At 42.8% G+C, this 21,148-nt stretch overlaps 1 protein-coding gene across 1 annotated transcript in view; it reads left to right on the forward strand.

Annotated features, from left to right (window-relative positions):
- lrriq1 (leucine-rich repeats and IQ motif containing 1) overlaps nt 1-21,148 on the forward strand; it is a gene marked incomplete at both ends in the record, with an annotated part of 39,684 nt that overhangs the window by 12,204 nt on the left and 6,332 nt on the right. Inside the window, 11 exons of the mRNA XM_083974371.1 lie at nt 2,107-2,286; nt 5,329-5,436; nt 6,713-7,045; nt 7,567-7,711; nt 9,477-9,605; nt 9,999-10,079; nt 11,527-11,660; nt 12,414-12,485; nt 12,616-12,704; nt 13,537-13,638; nt 20,647-20,763. Coding sequence (XP_083830497.1) covers nt 2,107-2,286; nt 5,329-5,436; nt 6,713-7,045; nt 7,567-7,711; nt 9,477-9,605; nt 9,999-10,079; nt 11,527-11,660; nt 12,414-12,485; nt 12,616-12,704; nt 13,537-13,638; nt 20,647-20,763 — 1,490 coding nt within the window. The remainder of the gene's footprint in view (nt 1-2,106; nt 2,287-5,328; nt 5,437-6,712; nt 7,046-7,566; nt 7,712-9,476; nt 9,606-9,998; nt 10,080-11,526; nt 11,661-12,413; nt 12,486-12,615; nt 12,705-13,536; nt 13,639-20,646; nt 20,764-21,148) is intronic.

A 21,148-nucleotide genomic window follows, 5' to 3' on the forward strand; every position in this document is an offset into this window, starting at 1 on the left:
CCAACAACTCCAAAACGCTCTGGTGGACAAGTTGTGACCTGCACATTCACCACGCTATGAGATAATAACAGAACGTTACCAGACAGAGTTGTTTTAGAGGTAAATGCAGAGACTGCTTGCTGCAAAACTACCCCCGACGGGAACGCACATCAGCGATTTTGCATGAATTTACCTCTAAAACAACTCTGTCTCCTAACGTTCTGTTATTATCTCATAGCGTGGTGAATGTGCAGGTCACAACTTGTCCACCAGAGCGTTTTGGAGTTGTTGGATTGTGTATCTGATGAGTTTGATGAGGGAAACCAAGAAATCCCGTGAGCCTCCGTAGCGTAGCTCTGAGCAGCTCGCGGCTCTGCTCCGCCGTTCTAAAAATAGCTTGCAACGACAATTAAAGGTAACAAACCTACTGCTATGACTATAGGGATTATGGCAATGGGCCAATTTGCCAAAATGTTGAACTATCCCTTTAAAGACAGGGCGGGATCTTACAACACAAACATAAGTAGAGATGAGAATAAAGCACCTGAAGCACCCCGCTGACGCCAGCAGTATCAGCTTTATTTGTTTTGTTTTTAAAACTGGAATTCCTCTTTATAACACAATCAGTGCTTTTGCTACAATGAAGTGCAGTGGAGAGCCGATATAATGTACGATGGAGCTTTGTTTTAAATGATCTAAAGTGAGCTGCCCTTAAAAATCTGTTCTAGCCACGGATTGATAAAACATCTTGAGGCTTACAATATGGAATATTCACTAAAACACACATTATGAGCTGGTGAAATAAAAAGCTTGCCCTCAACACATGTTTTATCCTCCTCTGGTGACATGGTAGCACGATTTAAGAGCATGTGGTGCTCGGGGAATCAATTCTGAGGAACCCAGTTGTTCATAAATGTTTTAAAAAATCGACTTCATAGCCCGAGGCCTTGTATTTTTATGGATTTTATTGTTGCTGTTCCCAAGTGTCCTGTAGAGTTTCCAGCTCCACATTTTCCCACTGAAAACAGACCACATTTGACCTGCGCTCCGCTGGTGGATGCTCGGAGTCTGTTTCTCTGGCAGATAGTTGGGATTCCTCTGCTTGTACATCCTTAGCCTCAGGCAGCGGTTACCTCTCCCCCAGACTCGCTGCCTTTCAGGGCTCCCCTCCAGTTTTAAAGACTAATAGTACCTAACGTCTTCCATTTGTTGGCGGCTTTCAACCCAGAGTAGCTGTGGAGTAACTACGGTTTTAGGTAGAATAACGTAAACAATTACACTAATCGTCTCATAAATAGATTTAGGTTATAATGCCAGATCACAGCGTGCATCATTTATAGCCGCGGCCGAAGTTCAACGAATTCACCAAATCACTGTAAATGGATTAGTGAAGTTAAGTCTGCAGGACAAAATGTACAATACACTCGGCGTAGAGAACAGCATGTACGATGAGCGGCCTCAGAGGGACGGAAAACTGTTTCATCAAACTCTGCTCGAGCAAAATTTCTGCTGCACACAGTGTTTCACAGCGATAATTCATAGGATTTTAACGAGGCAAGTGATCATTACCCAACACCATGGAGAGCTGGAAAGTTGCATCAGCTAATAAACAAACAGAAAAGAGTGAAATCTCTTCAGGACAAGTTGCAAAACATCTCGACTGCGAGGCCTGTCGACCGACGCCACGTGGCACAAGCCTGAGGGCAGAAGCTTCACGTCTTATCCTGAAGCCTTGACTGAACCTCTCTGTCTGATCTCAGCCTTGTTTTTAAAAACTTCCTGAAATCTCCATTTATTTTACCTTCAACTTTGAATTTTCTGCTGTTTATACAAACGTTGGGCGCGATCCAGGTGTTTATGTTGACAGCAGTGGTGAGGAAATGCTCAACTGTTATGTTACATCACATGTTGTATATCAGATCCATCACAGTGGTATCGTTTAGTGCTACAGTGAATATTATTGTTTTGCATTAATGTCAATAAATGGTTTAAAATGTAAAATGATTATTCTTTGCTGGTAATTACTGTCCATTTCAATAGGCTTGATATCGTATTAACTAAAAACATTAAGGGCATTAAAACTTGTCTTTATTTGGATATTTAATCCGGTCTTCTCTCCTCTTTCAGCTCCGCTCTGCAGCAGGCCGTGGCCGGTCTGAGAGTCACCGATGGCCAGGAGACAGACGCCTCTATGTCAGCCCCCGCTGTTCCGCGGGTCAGCCCGGCCTCAGGCGGCTTCCTCGCGTTTTGTCAGGCTCAGCTCAAGCATGTCCGAGATTTACAGCAGCAGCACAGCAGGGAGCTCAGGTAAGAGAAAGAGAGCACCGACTCCTGGTCTTAATGTACTATCAGAGAGTCTAGTGTGGAGGAGGAACACAGGCCTGCATGGGCTCATGGAGGAAAGAAATATTTTAAAAGTAGTTTCTTTTAAAATGACACCAGGGAGTAACTCTGTGTGCCTCTGCTTTCAGATAAAACACTCACATTATCTGTGTTGGTAAAGAGAAATGTCTGACAGGCTTGGTAGCAGCTTGAAAGCGACTCAGTCAACTCAGAAAACACTGAGCTCAGATTTATTCTTATCAATCTTTAGCTTCAAGACGTCCTGGAAAAAAAGTGAATCAACCTTATACTGTAATGATAGACGACACGCTCTCTAACTCCAAGTGTTTGGGTCAAATAATTATTGATTTTACATCAAATAATGCAAGATATCTTTTTATTTTCCTCAAAAGAAATAAGTTTATTTATCAGAGTTTGTATGACTCTTCTTCAGTCATGTGCTGATCGGCCCTGTCAGACAGACAGACAGACTTCAGGCCGTCAGGAATGTGAGCTCTCCCCCCTTGTTATGTCTGATGCGCAGGGCGTAGTGAGCCTAAAGACAACGTCCATCTATTTTCACAAGTCCTTCGATGTCACCGGCCTCCACACACACACACACACACACACTGACGGTCCTGTGGTGGACGGACGGACCACCAACACTTAAAACGGTGGTCAACTTTCTGCTTATCTTCGTGACCTCTCCAAATTACACAGCACAAAAGATGAAACGTGGCGGCGGCTACGCGCGCGGGTCACACCGAGGACTCCCATGGCTCGGGGGGGTTGAGGAGGTTGGGGGGGTTGGGGGAGTTGGCGCGGCGCTCCCCTTCGCTTCAACCCCTCGCTGTGTGCCCTCTTACCCCTCTGGCCTCTGGACAATGAGCCATTCTGGGGACCAACACAGCCATTTAACCCCTGGCCTGACCTGGTGTCAGACGGAGGTTCAGGGGAGGTAGGAGGAGTGCCACACGCCAGGCCGCTGCTGACTGTAAGGTGGGAAACCATGGGGTTTATCAGGGCTATAGTTTCACTGCTTTTCTTTACAGAGTGTACATTGAAGTCTGAATACAATACTCTTCACAAAGTACCTCCATTTCTCACATCCAACTTGCTGTAAAGTAAAATCTCCTTCAATCCTTCCAATACAAGACAAAAGTTTGGACAATCCTTCTCATTCAGTGGCCTTTCTTTATTATTATCACTTTCTACATCGTAGATTCATACTTACGACATCAAAACTATGAAGGAACACATGGAATTATATAGTTAAAGCAGAAGTAAGCGGAATATTTGTGTTAATATAAGTCTTAAATAGTTATATCTTCCACTTATATAGAGTGTTTGGTCTGAAACACGGGTCTGTCAGTCACTCTGCTCTGCTGTAAGCCGAGGAGAAAACTTTCCTTGTATCCTACAACCTTTATCCAATGAGGAGAGAGAACAGCATAAAGGGGCGGTCCTCTAAAGGGATGCGCGTGAATGTGGTGACGTAGGGACGAGGGCGGGGACTGCTAACTCCATCAGCTGACAAGAAGTTAGCCAAAACGACCGGATCGCTTACTTCTGCTTTAACACAAAAGTGTGGACCCAGTTGAGATGGTTTGGGATGAGTTGGACCACAGATATGATCAGCCGACAAGTGCTCAGCATCTCTGGGAACTCCTACTACCTACTAATACCTGCTACTTTCGAAAAATATAAAATATAAAGCATATTCTGCTTTGTTGAACACTTGTTTGTTTACTACATAATTGCATATCCTAGACAAATAACTAAGTCCAGTTGCTTTCGATTTAACCTCCTTTGAAATACTATGACCTGGGAAAATGAGAATATGCACCGGCTTATTGCATAATGTGTTACTTCATTTTCATTTAATTTCGATTTATTCCATTCATGGTTTACATAATTCACACGGTTGCACATATTTACATGATGTAAACATAATCACCATAAATGAAAAGGAGCAGGATGGGGAAAAAAATATAGTACCTGCCCCTTTCTGTAGTTATAATTGCATTGGCTTAATATCAACACCAATATTATACACTATTTCAAAAAGATTAAAGATTATGAAACATATGATAATAGCAAGTGAACAAACAAGCAAAATAGCAGTGGACACAGCTTGTCTATCCATTTTTTCATAGTTTTGATGTCTGCAATGTAGAAAATAATAAAAAATAAAGAGGAAACATTGAATGAGAAGGTGTGTACAAACTTTTGTAGTTGGAAAACAAGTGTCTGGATGCATCAAACAAACATTTCCACAAGTGATCATGTCTGATGGAGAAATCTATAGAAAGTTTTCTCTCTCTGGCCACATACAGTAATATGTCGATATATCAGTTGCTACTGAACAGTGTGAAAGTCTCTGCAGTACAACAGAATTAATCTTTATTGTTGTCTTAAAAGGAGCGGCCTTCACAGCCAATATAAGACACTGCAATAAATGTGTTGATGCTGCAAAATTTCCATGGTTTCGATCCAAGAAAAGAATAAAATCCATTTCCACTTGTCTCCTGCCTGACTGTGGGATGTGCTACACTCCCATCCATCACCTCTACCTCCACCACTCTTAACTTTCCACTTTACTAAGGAAACTCCACTTCTGGCTTTGAGCCCTGAACACAGATATTTAACTCGCACATAATTTGGGAGCTGCAGATGTTTCAATCACAGTTCATTTTATATGAATACAGGCCTGAATCCCATATTACTTAGTCTATCTTAAAACGACACCCAAAGATGAATGCTGGAAAAGTCAAATGTTTTATTCTGTCCAATTAGTCCCTAAATGTCCTGAAATTTAATTGTAAAAGTAACAAATGCAGATTTTTCCATCTACACACAAGGATACACAGTGCATGTTCATTATAAGATCTCCTCCTGCTCTCTTACACCAGTGCTCTGTGTTGGTGGTGACCCTGCAGTGAACCAGCAGGTACAGGGAGGAGGGGTCGTTTGTGTCACGGTCCTTTTGAACCTTTACCCGACTCGTCTCTTTCTTGTCCCACTGAGAGTGAAGAGCCAGGTCTTTGTAGAGAAGGAGAAGAAGAAGGAGAAGGAGAAGAAGCCGTGCTACCTAAGGCTGCAGGCCCTGCAGACCGGCTGGGGCGGCCCCTCAGGGTGGAGCACAGGGAGGGCGACGGGGGAGCAGAGCCAAGCATTGCTAATAGATTCATTAAGTTCCCATTGAGGTGGCTTTGTAGTGGGTTTATCCCCTCAATGAAAGAGACATTATATGGTATTAGGCAACACACAGAGCATGGAGACACTTCACACACACACACTCAGTGTATTCACCTCAACCCATGTTAACTGGTCAAGAAGATTGTTTGTAGATAGATTTGTCTGTGCTGCAGAAGAATGGACTGAATTACTATTGCATTAGGTTGCATACATAGCAATTTGAGTTAATAGAATTACTCTGAACCTTGTATGAAATAACCAAAGTTTAGTAATTGTTAAAGTTGCATCTGCTTCTTCTTTGTATGTTGGAGTGATTTAATGTTATCACATAATGAAGCACCATTTTTGTAACGCTGAGTAGAGTCTAGCACACAACGATATTGACATAAACTGAGGAGTGTTTTTCTTAAAAGAGTACCGGTAATCTGTTTGAAAATCAAACATTTTCCTTTTCCTACGCACATGATTTCAAAACAGTGAAACCCATCTTTACCTTAAAGGTCCAGTGTGTAAAATAATGGGGGGAAAACCGTTTCATCTAGCGTTCAGATTCTAGTTTGCAGCGCTCATTCACACTTGTCAGCAAAGTGAGGGTGGCCTCCGAGGACAAAAAACTTGTTTACCACGACTGGGAGTATTTCAGGAGCATGGAGCGATGAGATGAAGATCTAAACCATTTTACGATATGTCTGCTGTTTCCTCCTCCTTCTTTCTTCTTCGTTGATTTATTTATGAACTCGTGAATCGCGCTCTCTGGCTGGCTGAATTTTCCACTCGGGCTGCCATACAAACATGGCGGCGCAAGATGGCGACAATCTCTAAAGCAAGACCCTTGCTATACCTTGCTACAGTATATGTACTGTATATATAAAAGAATAATTATAATGCTACGAAAACCAAACAAATTTTATTTTATAGTGATTATACAGTTATACAAACATATGGGTAGTATATTCAGATTTTGCCAATAAACCTTGTTAATTATTACACACTGGACCTTTAAACTAGGCAATTCTGACCCTGATCCAATCAGCTCTAAAGATGCCGCAAGATAAACTTTTGGTTGTAGAGAAAATTCACTGTTTAGGGTAAATTCACATAGGCATGAGTGTGATTCATAGAGACTGTGAGTGGGTTATTAGGGCTTTTATTTCTACAGATATACTGAAGAGAATGAACCTAAAACAGTGTTTGTGTGTGTTTGTATTCACAGTAACGCCTCGTCTCAGCTGGATGCTGTGAAAACCTCCTGCCGACACCTGGCTGAGGCTCTGAAACTGGCTGTGGACCAGAGATTTGCCCACGAATACGGCGACACCGCTGAGTCTGCAGGGCGAAGGACGCCTGAGGAAACACTGGAGGTGGACGGCAACAACACCGAGGAGCACTCGGAGTCAGAGTCTGTTGAAAACGTTGCACCCGTCGCTCTGGACGACTGCACTTCAGAGGAGAAGTCGTCATCTGCAGAGAGTTTGCGCGATGCAGACGCTGCTACGACAACGGCGACGACACCTGTGTTCAAACACAGAGACCTGGACCCCAAAAAGTAATTCACCAAATTTTATGAGTCAGTAGTTTCCAGTTCTGATCATCTATTCCCTATAACAGTCTCCCATTAAAACAAACCAGTGAGGTCAGCTGATGTAATGCAAGTCTCCAGATTCCTCTAGAGTCTATGGTATACAACTGGACACAGCTGACTGAGAGCAAGCGCCCTCTTTTTTTTTTTTTATACAAGACTTTTTATAGCAGCTCAGCATTTTATTAGTTTCTGCTGGCGGAGCATTTGTCATCATTGGAGCCTCCTCTATTTGATTTACAGCAGAAGATGTTGAACATCTTATTCATTTTAACACGCAGCTTCATCATTAACACGGCGCTATCTTCGGGAGGACGATGGATCGTCGATATGAAGGGTGGCTCTGGACAGGCTGGAAGTCTCCAGGGTCCTGCTCTCCAGATGTCAGCTCGGGAATAAATCCGTGTTTTGAAAGACTTAAGATGCTATGACATCATATATATCCCTCATCTTTGTGTCTCTGTGTGTGTGTCTCTTTTCTGGAGCAGCACAGCAGCAGTTGTGATTCAGCAGTGGTGGAGGAAATACAGACAGAAATGTAGGAACATCAGCGGCCCCCCCGCGGCTGAGAGGGGAGGAGAACCAGAGTCAGGACCTTCCTCTGTCAATAATCATGCAGCAACTATCATCCAGGTAAAACTGTTGGAATTTATTTACAGACAATCCTTTTATCCACAGTGACTTGGTTTAACTCATAATAATTCAAACTGCAGTCAGGTACAAAGCTCATAGAGGCTTAAATCCAAGATGTTGAGTCATAGTATAACTTACTGGGCAGAAATCCAACTGCGTCAGTTGCTTTTCTCATGGTGTGTACACCTGTGGCTTAAAAAGGAACTATGCAGGATTTTTACCTTAACTATGCTACATTTTTACCATAATTTAACAGGTTTGGAGTAATTGTGATGGTTAAATGACTTGTTCCAGGGAGAATAGAGGCTCTCTGCCTTCCACCTAGCGTCTCTTGGCTGAAAACCAACCTTGTAAGATCAGAGCCTCCCATAATCTTTTGTTTATGACAGATAAGATTACACAAATATACACATCTTAACACGTAAATGATAAATAATAATTTCCACTGCTCCATGGATTGCTTTCTCGCCGGCTTTGTTGAAAACAAATGCACATGGCTAAGAGGAGGGTTAGCAAAACAGCAGAAAAGTGACCAGACTTACATAGTTCCCCTTTAAATCGTGTTTTTTTATTTTTTATTTTGTTTGGAAAAGGCATTTTCCATCAGAATCAACAGCAAAAAAATACAAAATTGGTATTTTCCATAGTACTTTTCCTATTTATGCAACCATTTATGCATACGGGTGAGCAACAAGAGTCAACGAAGGACACAGTTTTTTGTGTGGTAAAGAACAGTCCTCCTTCAAATTGTGTTTTTTATTTGTTGTGTTCACCCATTTTCACTTCATTCCCTGCCAATCCTGACTATTTATAAAGGACACAAGTAGACAATCCAACTTTTTTCCTGCTGACACACTGCTGGTGTAGAAATGGAAACAAAGCAAAAGACTTGTGGTATCTGAATTTGATTTTCCGATGATAGTGATTCACCCAGTAGATGATTCACATTGTTCACATCTGCTTTAGACCACTTGTCACAGGCTTTGCTGGATCAAAAATAAGTAAATATGCATGGGCCTCACTGATATTCAAGATAAGATAATAAGTACAGTATCCAAAGCAGCATCGTCTACTCTGGAGGCACAGAATAAAACACAGATTAAACCCACACCCTCTCACACAGTAGAGATCTGAAAACGTCTAATTGTCACCTCTGAACATCCGTCTTCAGAGCTGATACAGTACGTGCCGCGGAGGCTCATTCGGCTAATCCTCTGCACAGGTATAAGCTGCAGTTCTAAAAAACATGCTACTCAACACTCCTCCCAAATCCCCCTCTCAACACAGAAAGTGTTTGATGAGTCCTTCAGGGCTCTCGGAGACAGAGGGCGGGGAGCGGGGGGGGGGGCGTAGTAGTAGAGTAGTGTGTGTACGCATGTTGGGGTTGCACAGAGTGATTAATCAGATTCCAGAGAAGTGTGGTAGTAAGAGTTCGAGGATTCCTGCTCGGCTCGGCTTGAAGAAAAGTGTGCCCCCCCCACCCCCCCACCCCCCCCACCCTCAAGTCCATTGGGAATCGGAGGATTTAGAGGCGCACTGGCGCTCCATTTGTCTCGGAGCAGCCCGGAGTCACGCAGAGTTCAGACAGCAGAACACTCAGCAATTAAAAGAGGGGTTAACATGTTTTATCTCCCTAATGGGATAACACACAATATTTACGTTTGCCCCGTGATTTAATGGGCGACGTTTTCTTCTTCTTCTTCTTCTTCCTTCCTCCTTCCTCATCATCTTCTGCTTCGTCTTTTTTCTCGGGGTATACCTCCAGGCGTTGTGGAGGGGCTTCGCTCTGAGGAGGAGGCTCGCATCTGCTCTGGCTGCCGTCACACGGCCCGACGGCGGAGAGGAGGACCAAAGCTTTGAGGAGGTAGACGTGGATGAATTTGTCCTTGATGAGGTATGCACACAAGTTCAAGTGTTATTCACTTTCATGGTTCAGTAATCCCGCCCGCCCACCCATCCGTGCCCCACAAGACACACAAACCTGCACAAAGAGCCACAACTAACTACACACATACACAAATGTGCAAACACCTGTGCATGTACTTACAAGCCTGCACACAAAGACATCCAGTGGAGCCATAAAAACACATCACACATAAAAACACACACATCCACAAATCTTTATGAGCTATCACTCTAACCTGTTGGTGACACTGAAGCACTCCCCTCACTATTATATATTATATGGAATATTTATGTAAAATGTTGAAAAAATAAAATAAAAATTATGAAGGAATATATTTGTTGTATGTAAAAAAAAAAAAAATCTCTTTTTTCTTCCACAAAGGCAGCACTGGAGAAACACTGGACGCTGGACTCACCCCCCGGACTGGGTCAGTCCCGCTCAGAGGAGCTTCTCTCTCTGAAGGTGAGGCACAACTGTCCCGGGAAATCCTCTCATATCCTTAAAGGGATAGTTCAACATTTTGGCAAATTCGCCTGTTGCCATACTCCCTATAGTCTTAGCAGTAGGTTCATTACCTTTAATTGCCAGTGCAGCTGTTTTTAGATTGTGAGCTGCTCAACTAACACAATGGAGGCTAATGGTATTTCCGGGTTTCCCTCATCAAACCCATCAAATACACAATCCAACAACTCCAAAACACTCTTGTTGACAAGTTGTGACCTGCACGCTATGGGATAATAATGTAACATTATGAGTTATTTTTGAGGCAAATGCGTAGCTCTGGAACTATATTCCAGACACGGCTGCTGGGTGGAGTGATTTCAGAAACGCAAGTAGTTCAGAGTATTTTCTTCATATATACATTATTATTTCATAACGTGGCGAATGTGCAGGTCATAACTTCTTCACAAGAGAATTTTGGAGTTGTTGGATTGTGTATTTGATGAGTTTTGAGGTAAAGGCGAAAGTACCGATTCGTGAGCAGCTCGCGTCTCTGCCCCACCCATCTAAAAACAGCTTGCATTGACAATTAAAGGTAATGAGCCTACGCCTTTGCCAAAATGTTGATCTATCCCTTTAAAACCTGGTGGACTTATGATATATGTTGAAAATGGCCAGTGAATTTTTCGGGGGATTTACCAGCCCCTGTGTGATGTCAACAGAAGACTTATCCTCCTGCTCTGCCCCTCTCTCATCTTGGTTATTGCCCCCTCCAGTATTTACCTCACCCTCCCCGTGATTGATCTTGAAATTTATTCCCTTGAAAAACAAGATTGTTTCCTGGAGGGCTGAAGGTTGCGCAGCACCAGCAGATGTCATTTTTCACGCTGGCCGACTGTGGTCCTGTGTTTTCTCCCCCCCGCCCCCCTCCCTCCTTCATTTACCTCTTGGTGGATCTTTTCTTTGGAGCATACTCAGCGTTGTACATCATGGTAGCCGCTTTTTCGGCCAGCTGATGCGCTGCAGCTGCTGTCGTGGCTGCCTTCAATGTGTTGACACTGAGGTACACATCAAAGGCCGAGATGAACAATTTAGCGCTCGGACAAAGAGAAAATGGGATCTGGAGAGTAATTAAGCTGTTAGTTTGACTTACATATGAGCATTCCTTGAGAGTGAAAACTCGCCTCGTGTCAGCCAAACACCTCGAATGAAAACATGCACTTGAGTTAAATAAAACTGGACATTACTGTATACATTATATTTCATTTTCCCCAGGGCATACTAAGCACTCTGTGCTGTCTAGACAGGGCTCTAACTGCTCTAACTTTCCATGTAAAGCTTCAGCATCACAGATTTCTAAGCACATCTCGTATGAAGATTCAGTTATCACAACATTTCTTAAGTTAAAATCTGAATGTCAAAGGTCACTCCAGTGAATGAAACAACTCTTTTAAAACTTGTATTTCAGCCTCTGGAGCCCTTTCCTGAGTCTTACCAGTGCACACTTCCACCACTATCAGTACGGAGGCCGAAGCAGGCCTGGGGGACGGGAGAACCAGTCGACTGCACTGGGCAGAGAGTTTCACCAGAGAGCTCCAACAGGTGAGACAACCCACAGGAAGGAAGATGTCCACTATGCAAGATTTTTTTTTACCTCAATTAATCAGCTTCGGAGTAATTGTGATGGTTAAATGACTTGCTATGTACAGATTGGAGGCTCTCTGCCTTCCACCTAGCGTCCTTTGGCCGAAAACCAAACCACCCGGTGTTCCAGATCTCGTGTGTCACCACGACACAAACATGCCCTGTAATCCATAATATCTTGTTTATGACAGATAAGATGACACAAATACACACATCACATCGTAACACATATTTGATATACATGTATAACGTTATCCACCGCTCCATGGATTGCTTTTGTGCCGGCTTCATTGAAAATAAATGCACATGGCCAGGGGGAGGGTTAACAAAACAGGGAAAAAGTGACCGGACTTGCATAGTTCCCCACTTTTGACAAAAATGATAAAACCTGTTGTGAAAATTATGGCAACTCACATCTTAGTTGTGTTCATATGTAACATTACATCTTCCACATTTCAAATATCGGTTATGTAGCCTTTAAGACCTTTAAGGAGGCTGTGGTGATTCAATAAAAAGTTCCAATAAACAATAATTAGTTAGTAGTTTATGTTTATAGTTTATTTGTCAAGAACATGATGATACTGTCTCTGCTATTTCTGCCCTTAGTCTTATATTTAAAAGAATAGTTTATGAATATGCATGTAGTTATTACAAACGATGACGATTTTTTTTAAATCTCATGTTATGTTTTTATAAATTTCTCTATTTCAGAAACAGCTCTGCTGCTTCCTTTTCAGCTCTCAGTGGTCTCTCTGCCAGATCAGAAAAAATACTGGAGGAATGGTAGATCATCTACATTGTGTCTTTATTATTAGATATAGACACTTTTTTGACCCATTCGTGTTTGAGTTTGTTCTTATTTCACTGAATGTAATTTATTTTCCATGTGACATTTTTGTCCTCTGTTCCTCAGGGGCTTCACCGACAGCCACACGGCTCAGATGATGCTCAGGAGAGCTCAGAAGATGAAGTCCAAGAAGCAACAGCAGAAGAAATTTAGAGGTGTAGTGTTTGAAATGTACATCTTAGATTTCTCCTCAGTGTGCCGAATGCTTAGTGGCTCACCGACCCTCATGAGATTTACTCATTAGGTACCATTACATTTTTTGATCCTCACAGTAGATTGGATCAAACCAATGTTCAGGTTCTACACCTGAGCTAATGTTGCTTGTCCTTCTTCCTCATTCCTAATCTTTGGACCACAGATGCTGTTATGACATAAATCCATTTTCTAAAAGGGAAAAAATCCACTCTAATTCCGTCCTCTTATCATAATCATCTTTGTTCTTCCAGCCGTGCCTCAGCAGCAGCGAACCTTTCCACCCCATGTACGTTAACGAGCCATAACAGACAGCAGAAGCCGGGGCCTGTCGCCTCTCGTTGGGCCTTATTTGAGAGCTTGCAAAGGAAATAGCGATTGCCAAGAAACCTCTTGACGATTCATCCCACGACGACTTTTCTCTCTTCCATTCTGCTTTTTTGTGGTGTTTTGAGTGCGGCTGCAGTGAAAGGTGACCTCACCTCTGCTCGGCTCCAAGAAACAGTAGTCGTGCCACAGTTATCATGCCACGCTCATGTTCGGAGGAGGAGAGGGGGGGGCTGCTGCTCTTTGATCAGAATTGCAAATGCATGATTCCAATAGCAGGGCTCTTGTCATCTCGCTCCACCGACACACAGGTCTATGTCGGCCGTAACTCCAAATGGCATCTGCCTCAGTGGAACCAGAGCGCCCTTCTAATATTTTCCGAATGTTAAGTTTCTGCTTTTTTTTTCTGCTTCTGGTTTTGGGTCTGCCTTGTCCTTCTTTGACCCCCTTTTCTCTCCTTTCTCCCAGATCCCTCCGTCCGTCTCGCCTCCTTCAGGAACTGCAGTTACCAGAAAGGCCCAGCGGAGGCACGACACAGACCCGCACCTCGCAGCAGATATCACATGAAAGGTAGGAAGACAGGCTGCTGCACATTTGGTAACACTTTAGAAACTAGGGGAGACCTTTTATTGATAAATCTGTACAGATCTGAGACCTGTTTCACCAAAGCTGCAACAAGCAAACTGTAATTTGCACCAGCTAATTCCCTCTACTATTAATTATGACATGTTACTCACACTGTACTGTACTTGCTGCTCATGCGTGAAATGAATGGAAACGTAGCCTCAGTTTGCTGACGGTGCGTGTAAGTAGTGTTCAGAGATGAGATCTCTTTTTGGAGGAAAGATCAGCAGATTAAAGGATGTTCCAAGTATTTTCATAGTTTGGACAGTTTTGTCTCTTTTCCCTTTGATACCACAGTGAAGTCTGACAGGGCAGGAAACACAAGTGGTCTGTCAGACTTCGGAAGAACAGTATTACTGTATAGGAATAGAACAGTTTTATTCTCATTGTACATGGCAACTGAAGAAAATAAGAAATAAAATAGTAGAAATAATAGCTGCAATTGCATTTAGGAGATTTATATTTCTGTTGGTAGGAATGACAAATTCAGTTTCTTATTACCTTTTTGGTAACACTTTACTTGATGCCTATCTCTATATGCGTTATAGAGAGCATTATAACTCTGTTATAATACTTGACCTTATGAACCATTATAAAATGTCCTATGATGTGTTATGCTTATTGTTATAAGGCCTTATGATAACTTATGAGTGTTTATAATGATAGTTATACACGTTTATAAACCAATTATAACACATTATAACTATATTTATAATGCATTATCAATGTGGGCATTGTCAGCGAGTTACTAACAATTATAACGTATTATAATACCTGACCTTATAAGTCATGATAAAATGCTTTATAATGTGTTATGATCATTGTTTTAAAGCATTATGATCATTTATGAGTGTTTATAACTATAGTTATACAGTGCTATAACTGCATTATAGCTCATTATAGGTATGGTTATAATGCATTATAGAGATAGGCGTCAAGTAAAGTGTTACCAAGTTTTCTTATAAACTACTATGATGATTATTTGCGTACAACCTATCGGTATGGGCCGGCAGCCTTCAAAATGACTGACTGTGGTGTGAAGTAGTCCGACGGTCGGAGAAGACGAGCCCTCCTCTCTCCATCTCTTTCCTGCTGAGGCCTCCTGCTCTGCCTCGAGGTGCAGAGATGATTTGGAGAAGCGACATCCACGGACCGGAGTTAAAAGGGAGGGGAAGGGCCGGAGGCAGCTATGGGGCAGGAGGAAGAGGGGAGACGGGGCAGGGGGAGTGAGTCGCCTTTTTATCCTGAAGGCCTGTCTCCATCTTTCTCCTGCCCCCCCTCCTCCACACACACACACACACACACACACACACACACACACACACACACACACATACACACACACACTAGGGTCAAAGCCTCACGGTCATCCAGCAGTCAGAGGGGACACTGGAACAACAGGCGCCCGGTCGGTGGAGTGACCACTCTCTCTCTCTCTCTCTCTGTGGTCCGAGCCCAGTGCTGCCATAAGCGTGAAATAGGCCTTAATGAGCTGTGGAGAAACCTGACATGTTTGCTTGTCATTACATGTTTCATTTAAAAAGAAATAAATGGAACAAGTCCTTCAACTTTGGGAGGTTTTTCATTGCTCTTTATCTGCTTTGGGTGGATCTCTTCTCTGTGGATCAGTTGTGAAGGAGTCCCCTTGTTAAAGTGATTCACCGCTGTGCAGCCAAAGATCAAGCAACAACTCATTTCAATGTTTTTTTCAATTTTTTTTAAAAATCTTAAGCGTTTGGTAAATGACAGCTGATTTTTTTCTTGTTTGGATTTTTCAGCCGATAAGTGGAGTGAGTGTGACAGCATCTTCATGTTATCACGTACAGAGGCCTGCAAAGGTTTGGTTTGGTTTGGTTCAGCGACTGGAAGATGAAATGATCTGCAAAAGGCATAAAGTTACAGTACAGGTGACACATTCCCTTTACATCTTAAAGCAGAAGTAAGTGATCCGGTCGTTTTGGCTAACTTCCTGTCAGCCGATGGAGTTAGCAGTCCCCGCCCTCGTCCCCACGTCACCACATTCACGCGCATCCCTTGGCTGCACACACAGAGAGGACTGCCCCTTTATGCCGTTCTCTCTCCTCATTGGGTAAAGGTTGTAGGATACAAGGAAAGTTTTCTCCTCGGCTTACAGCAGAGCAGAGTGACTGACAGACCCGTGTTTCAGACCAAACACTCTATATAAGTGATTGCCGTCGGAAGATATAACTATTTTAGACTTATATTAACACAAATATTCTTACTTCTGCTTTAAACTATAGATTTTTTTTTTTTTCATTTTCATCTTTTATATTTTCAAAATGATAGAAAAGGAAAAGGTCCCACAGCAAAGGTTTGGCCCCCTGCATAGTTAGTACCTATAGTAGTAGCCCCCCTTTGGAAACTACCACAGCGTGTAAATAGTATCTTGTCTGATACCTTGGTCAAAGTTATCTGAGAGCTCAAGTCTCCTGGGTTTCCCATTCTTGTGCAGACTGCTGCTTTGTTTCCCTTTTTCACTCTAAAATCAAAAAAAAAAAAAAAAAAACAGTGACGGGAATAACAGCGTTATAAGATAAGATAACGGCACTACTTTTTTCAGTAACGAGTAATCAAAAAGTTACTGTTTCGCCATTACCATTACTGACAATAAAATGCGCCATTTCTCGACTCAAGAAGTCCTGTCAAAATAATACACCCGTTAAAGTGTAACTACGTTATATACTCATTTTTTTCAGTCCATCAACTTGTCGGAAAAGAGCTGTTTGTCTGGAACAGCGGAGGGATACTGAGTGAGTTGGTTAGTTCCAGCTAAACGGGAGGTTAGGGGGGACGAGTCCAAGTAATTTGACATATTTGAGCATTTTATTTAAAAAAAAAGTAATGCAATAGTTACTTTCCTGGTAATTAGTACCTTTTATAATGTAGGAATTCAGCTACTAACTCAGTTACTTTTGGGGGGAAAGTTACTAGTAACTATAACTAATTACTTTTTACAAGTAACGTGCCCAACACTGAAAATAATACACTGATATTGCTTAAAATTTCGGTGCCCAAAGTTTTGCATGACACTGTATTTATTTTGCGCCATCACAAACTTTCCACCACAATTGAATCACATCTGGAATATGCCCGTGGATACTGTGGCGCCCCCCGTGGTTGGACTGTACCACTGGCTGGTCACGCCCTCAGCTGGCGACACCTGGGCCGGAGCTTCTTCTGTTGTTGACTCATTATTCATGCACCCTACACCACATATTCTCCATATCTATTCACTGACATCCACACCTCATGATTTGTGATGTTGTTTAATCTCATCATTCTCTGTTAAATGAATATTTCTCTAAACGTTACGGCGGTGCGTCTCCCTCCTCGTCATGGCTGTGACAATACGCTCCTGGCCAACTGGCAGTCAGAGGCCGCTTCAATCCAAATAACCCTATTGCATTACAACAATATTTCCAGTCGTGTTCCTTTCCAGCGTCCTTATCTCGCTCCTCCGCCCTCGTCTCCATAATTCACCAAACCGGACGGGTGTTCTGGACCAAATGACGCGCGGCAGCTACATCAGCTGATAAAGTGGCGGGGGTCAGCGGTTAGAACATCACCCTTCCCCTCCGCTCGTCGGCTTCGCTGGGTTTTTCTGATCGTGTAACTCTAAACCGGCTCGGTTCTGGTCGAGACGACGACTTCTGCTACCAGCGACGACGACGACAGTGGCGATGTCGTGTTGTGGTGCTGCTGTCTGTTCCTCACGGTCGTCTGTAAACGGGCTCTTTGCTCCCCTGGTCCTGACCTGTGGAAGGCACCCCCTCCTCCGGATCCATCCCCAGTGCCCGGGGCCGAGCCAACCCAGCCCGGCCCAGCCAGCGCTCCCCGGCAGGGGCTAACATTTCAGGCTTTGAGTCAAGCCCCTTCTGGAGGTGATTAGTCCCAAACCCATGACAGATTCTTTCCAAGATATCCGACGCGGCGTGTTTATTTTATCCGGGCTCTTTGTGTGGATGTGCTGGACATGAGTAACCCACTTGAAATGGGTATCGGCTTACATACCCAGAGAGGGAGACAGAGAGGGAGAGAGACTGGAGCAGAGCTGCAAGACATTTTCTTTTTTAAAGGCAAAAAAAAAAAAAAAAAATAGAGAGAGAAAGAGAGAAATGCACTTCCATTTTTTTTTTAGATGATTTGTATTGTCAAGTGTCTGGGTGCTGCAGATGCTGAAGATGTTGTGTGCCTTTAAGCATTTCTCCTCTTACTTTCTACCAATGCATTCCACTCAACCCCCCTGGACACACACACACACACACACACACACACACACGTTTCCAACCTTTCCTTTCCATCCCAGCCGAGATCCAGCTCCACCAAACATCCGTCCTCATGTCACGAGGACGCGAGGGTATATATTTTTATTTCAGCCTGGAACCTCCACCTCCTGAGCACTTAACTCGATTTCACACATCAAGTCCTCTACAAAGTCCAACTGAAACACAATCATCTTGTTTATCATCCATCATCCAAAATAACTTCAAGTCAGACTATTTACCACCGTTCATATGCGTTCAATTTCACCCCCGTAATCCCGGGGCGTCTGTTTATCTCGGGGGCAGCGGCGCTCTCTGCTCTCTGCTCTCTCCTCACGGTCTTAATGTTTGAGATGCACTGGCACACGGAGGGAAGGAAACATGCAGCGCTGCAGAGTCTGAGTCACTCACAGAGACAGACGTCCAGCTAGAAACACTGAGTTAGTCATATTTCAGACACGCTCTGATTCTTCTGCCACTTTGCAAATGTCATGAAAACATAGATTCTTAAAAAGGCTTTTCATGATGTCGTGCTTTTATTTTCCAATAAAATGGCACTTGAACAAAATACAAAACAAAGGAAGAGGTCAGTCTGAGCTTAGATGGTTTACAACGTTTCTTTTTTTGTCAATGTAAATCTAAAGTCGGATTTTAGACAAGTGCAAGTCTTCTTTAGGAAAAAGCGAGTGTTATTTCTCTGGATGTGGATGGATAATGTGAACCCAGCCATATTAGTTCAGAACAGGTTGTCAAAAAGCTGAGGTGTGACTATTTAGGGATAATTTAATACCTGTTTTGTGTTTTGTTTTGGTAATTTGAACAAAGCAACGGCTCAGCCAAACTATTTGGAGGAGAAAGAGAAGCCGGACGCTGAAGGCCGGTGGATTCATCAAATGAAGCTCTTATCAGACTGTTGGAATAGTTGGAATAGTTCGTAGTTTATAGAGTAGTCATCTAACAGCTTAGAAACCCCCTTTGAGACATAAGGTTGGGTGTGTGTGTGTGTGTGTGTGGGTGGAGTGACAGGGGCTGCATCCAACTTTTTGTTCCCCAACTCTCCAAAACAGATAATCTGACAATCCCACCTACTTTACACAGAGATTAACAGCACAAGTGAAAAAAGTTGGCAGCTCCTCAACATCAAGCCCAAGCTTCCTTCTTCTTCTTCTTCTTCTTCTTCTTCTTCTTCTTCTTCTTCTTCTTCTTCTTCTTCTTCTTCTTCTTCTTCTTCTTCTTCTTCTTCTTCTTCTTCTTCTTCTTCTTCTTCTTCTTCACACAATCGCCTCCATTATTTTTTTGTATTATATAGCCGGGGCAAAAAAAAAACTTTGATGATTTTTTCTTTTTTCCAAACCAACTAAATCAGTTTGATGCTTCTGTGGAGCGAAAAGCGCCTCGTCATTCGACACCACGTTTCAGTATCTGAGGATTAAAGCGGTAAATCTCTCCATGGTTACTGAGCCACTCTCGCATGATGCAGCATGTTTGAATCAAGATCGAATAATCCCAGTGTTTGCTGTTTATTTACAGAAGCAACATTTCAGTGTGTTAAGATTTCGAGTTTAGGAATGAAACTCAAATTCTCAAGTGCATCGTAATTTTTTTAATCCATTGAAACAACACAGAGCGCTCTGGAGCAGAGGTGGTGTGCACCGTTGTCCCTGTTGTACAGTTGAACTAGTCTCTGTTGCAGCAGCAGGGGTTTTGGCCTTCACCTCGGCTTTATCAAACTCCGGGGCCTTTAGATGTGGCTGGTTTCAAGCAAACTAATTTGCCCGTTGTAAACATCTCTTACACACCGAGTTTGTTATTGAGTTCACTGGCCGATTCGTCAGACTTGCTGTAGTTGTGTACACGCAGGGTTTTATTAGAGCCGGGCTACTGCCAACATTACTAGAGGTGAGCTCATTTTCTGTTTTATGTACAAATATAAAAAAGAAACAAGTGTGACTGAATGACCTCGCTGCATTTTATTTTTTATAACCTGCTTGTTGATTGTTTACAGTCTGAGCCCACTGAGTCTATTGATGATGATGATGATGATGATGATGATAATAACAACACAGGGTCACGACCTCTTGTGGGCACCGTCTCTGATCCGCTGCAGTGCAAAAACTCAAAATCTTTCCAAGAATATTTGTCTTATTTCTTGTCAAAATGTCTCATTTCTAGTCAAAACTCATCTCTTTCCACTTAAAATAAGACTCATCGCCTAAAAATTAACTTGTTTTTAGATCATTTTACTTGTTTCAAACTAATTTTCACTTGAAATAAGTAGAAAAATCTGCCAGTGAAAGCAGGTTTTTTTGTGCTTGTAATAAGAAAGAAAAACTTGCTCCACAATCAGATTTTTCTACTTTCTACTTTTTCTACTATGCTTGAAAGAAGTAAAAAGTGTCTAAAAACAAGCTACTTTTTATGTGATGAGTCTTATTTTAGGTATAATTAGATTTATTTTGACTTGAAATGACCTTTTGCTTAGAAATAGGACAAATATTCTTGGTAAAATTTGGAGTTTTCTCAGTGTGGGAGGGAGGAGGCTCCAGCCGCCTCCACCCTCAGCTCTCTGATATTAAGTCACAGTTCTCTCCACCTCAGTACAGCCCAGATCTCTTAATGTGCTTAAGTTAAGACCCCCACTCCCCTCCTCTCCCTCCAAACTCCTTAACAGGCGTGACTCCTACAGGCCTCCTTCCTGATGTCCTGGAGGAGCACTGGAGGGGGATTCAGGAGGTTGGACGGGGTCAGGGGGGGGCTCTGGTGGAGGGTTCAGAGGGGAAAAGGGAGAGTAGAGTCTCTTCATGCTACTGCAGCGCAGCATAAATTACTTTTTCTTTTTCTTTTTTGTGCTCATCTTGTATCTCTTTCTACACAGTGATCGTGTATTTGCTGCTACACCAGGGAGTTCAGATGTATTTCTATACAGGATCATGCAATATGAATGACAGGTTTAAAAGCAGATTTTACTATTTGGATGGTACAGATCTATAATAAGTACAGTATATGAGAACATAAATGTTTTTTAAACATGCTCCGTGCCCCCTCGTCCGTGTCTCTGTGTGTATTTTTAGCTATGGAGAAGTGCGAGTAGCCGTTTCCTGGCCTTTGCCGCCCCGGGGGGAAGCATCATCTATCACTTGACGTTTTTAGTGGGGCTTCTCAATTAACCCATG

Source organism: Trachurus trachurus, assembly GCF_905171665.1.
Source record: "Trachurus trachurus genome assembly, chromosome: 6".
Taxonomy (NCBI): domain Eukaryota; kingdom Metazoa; phylum Chordata; class Actinopteri; order Carangiformes; family Carangidae; genus Trachurus; species Trachurus trachurus.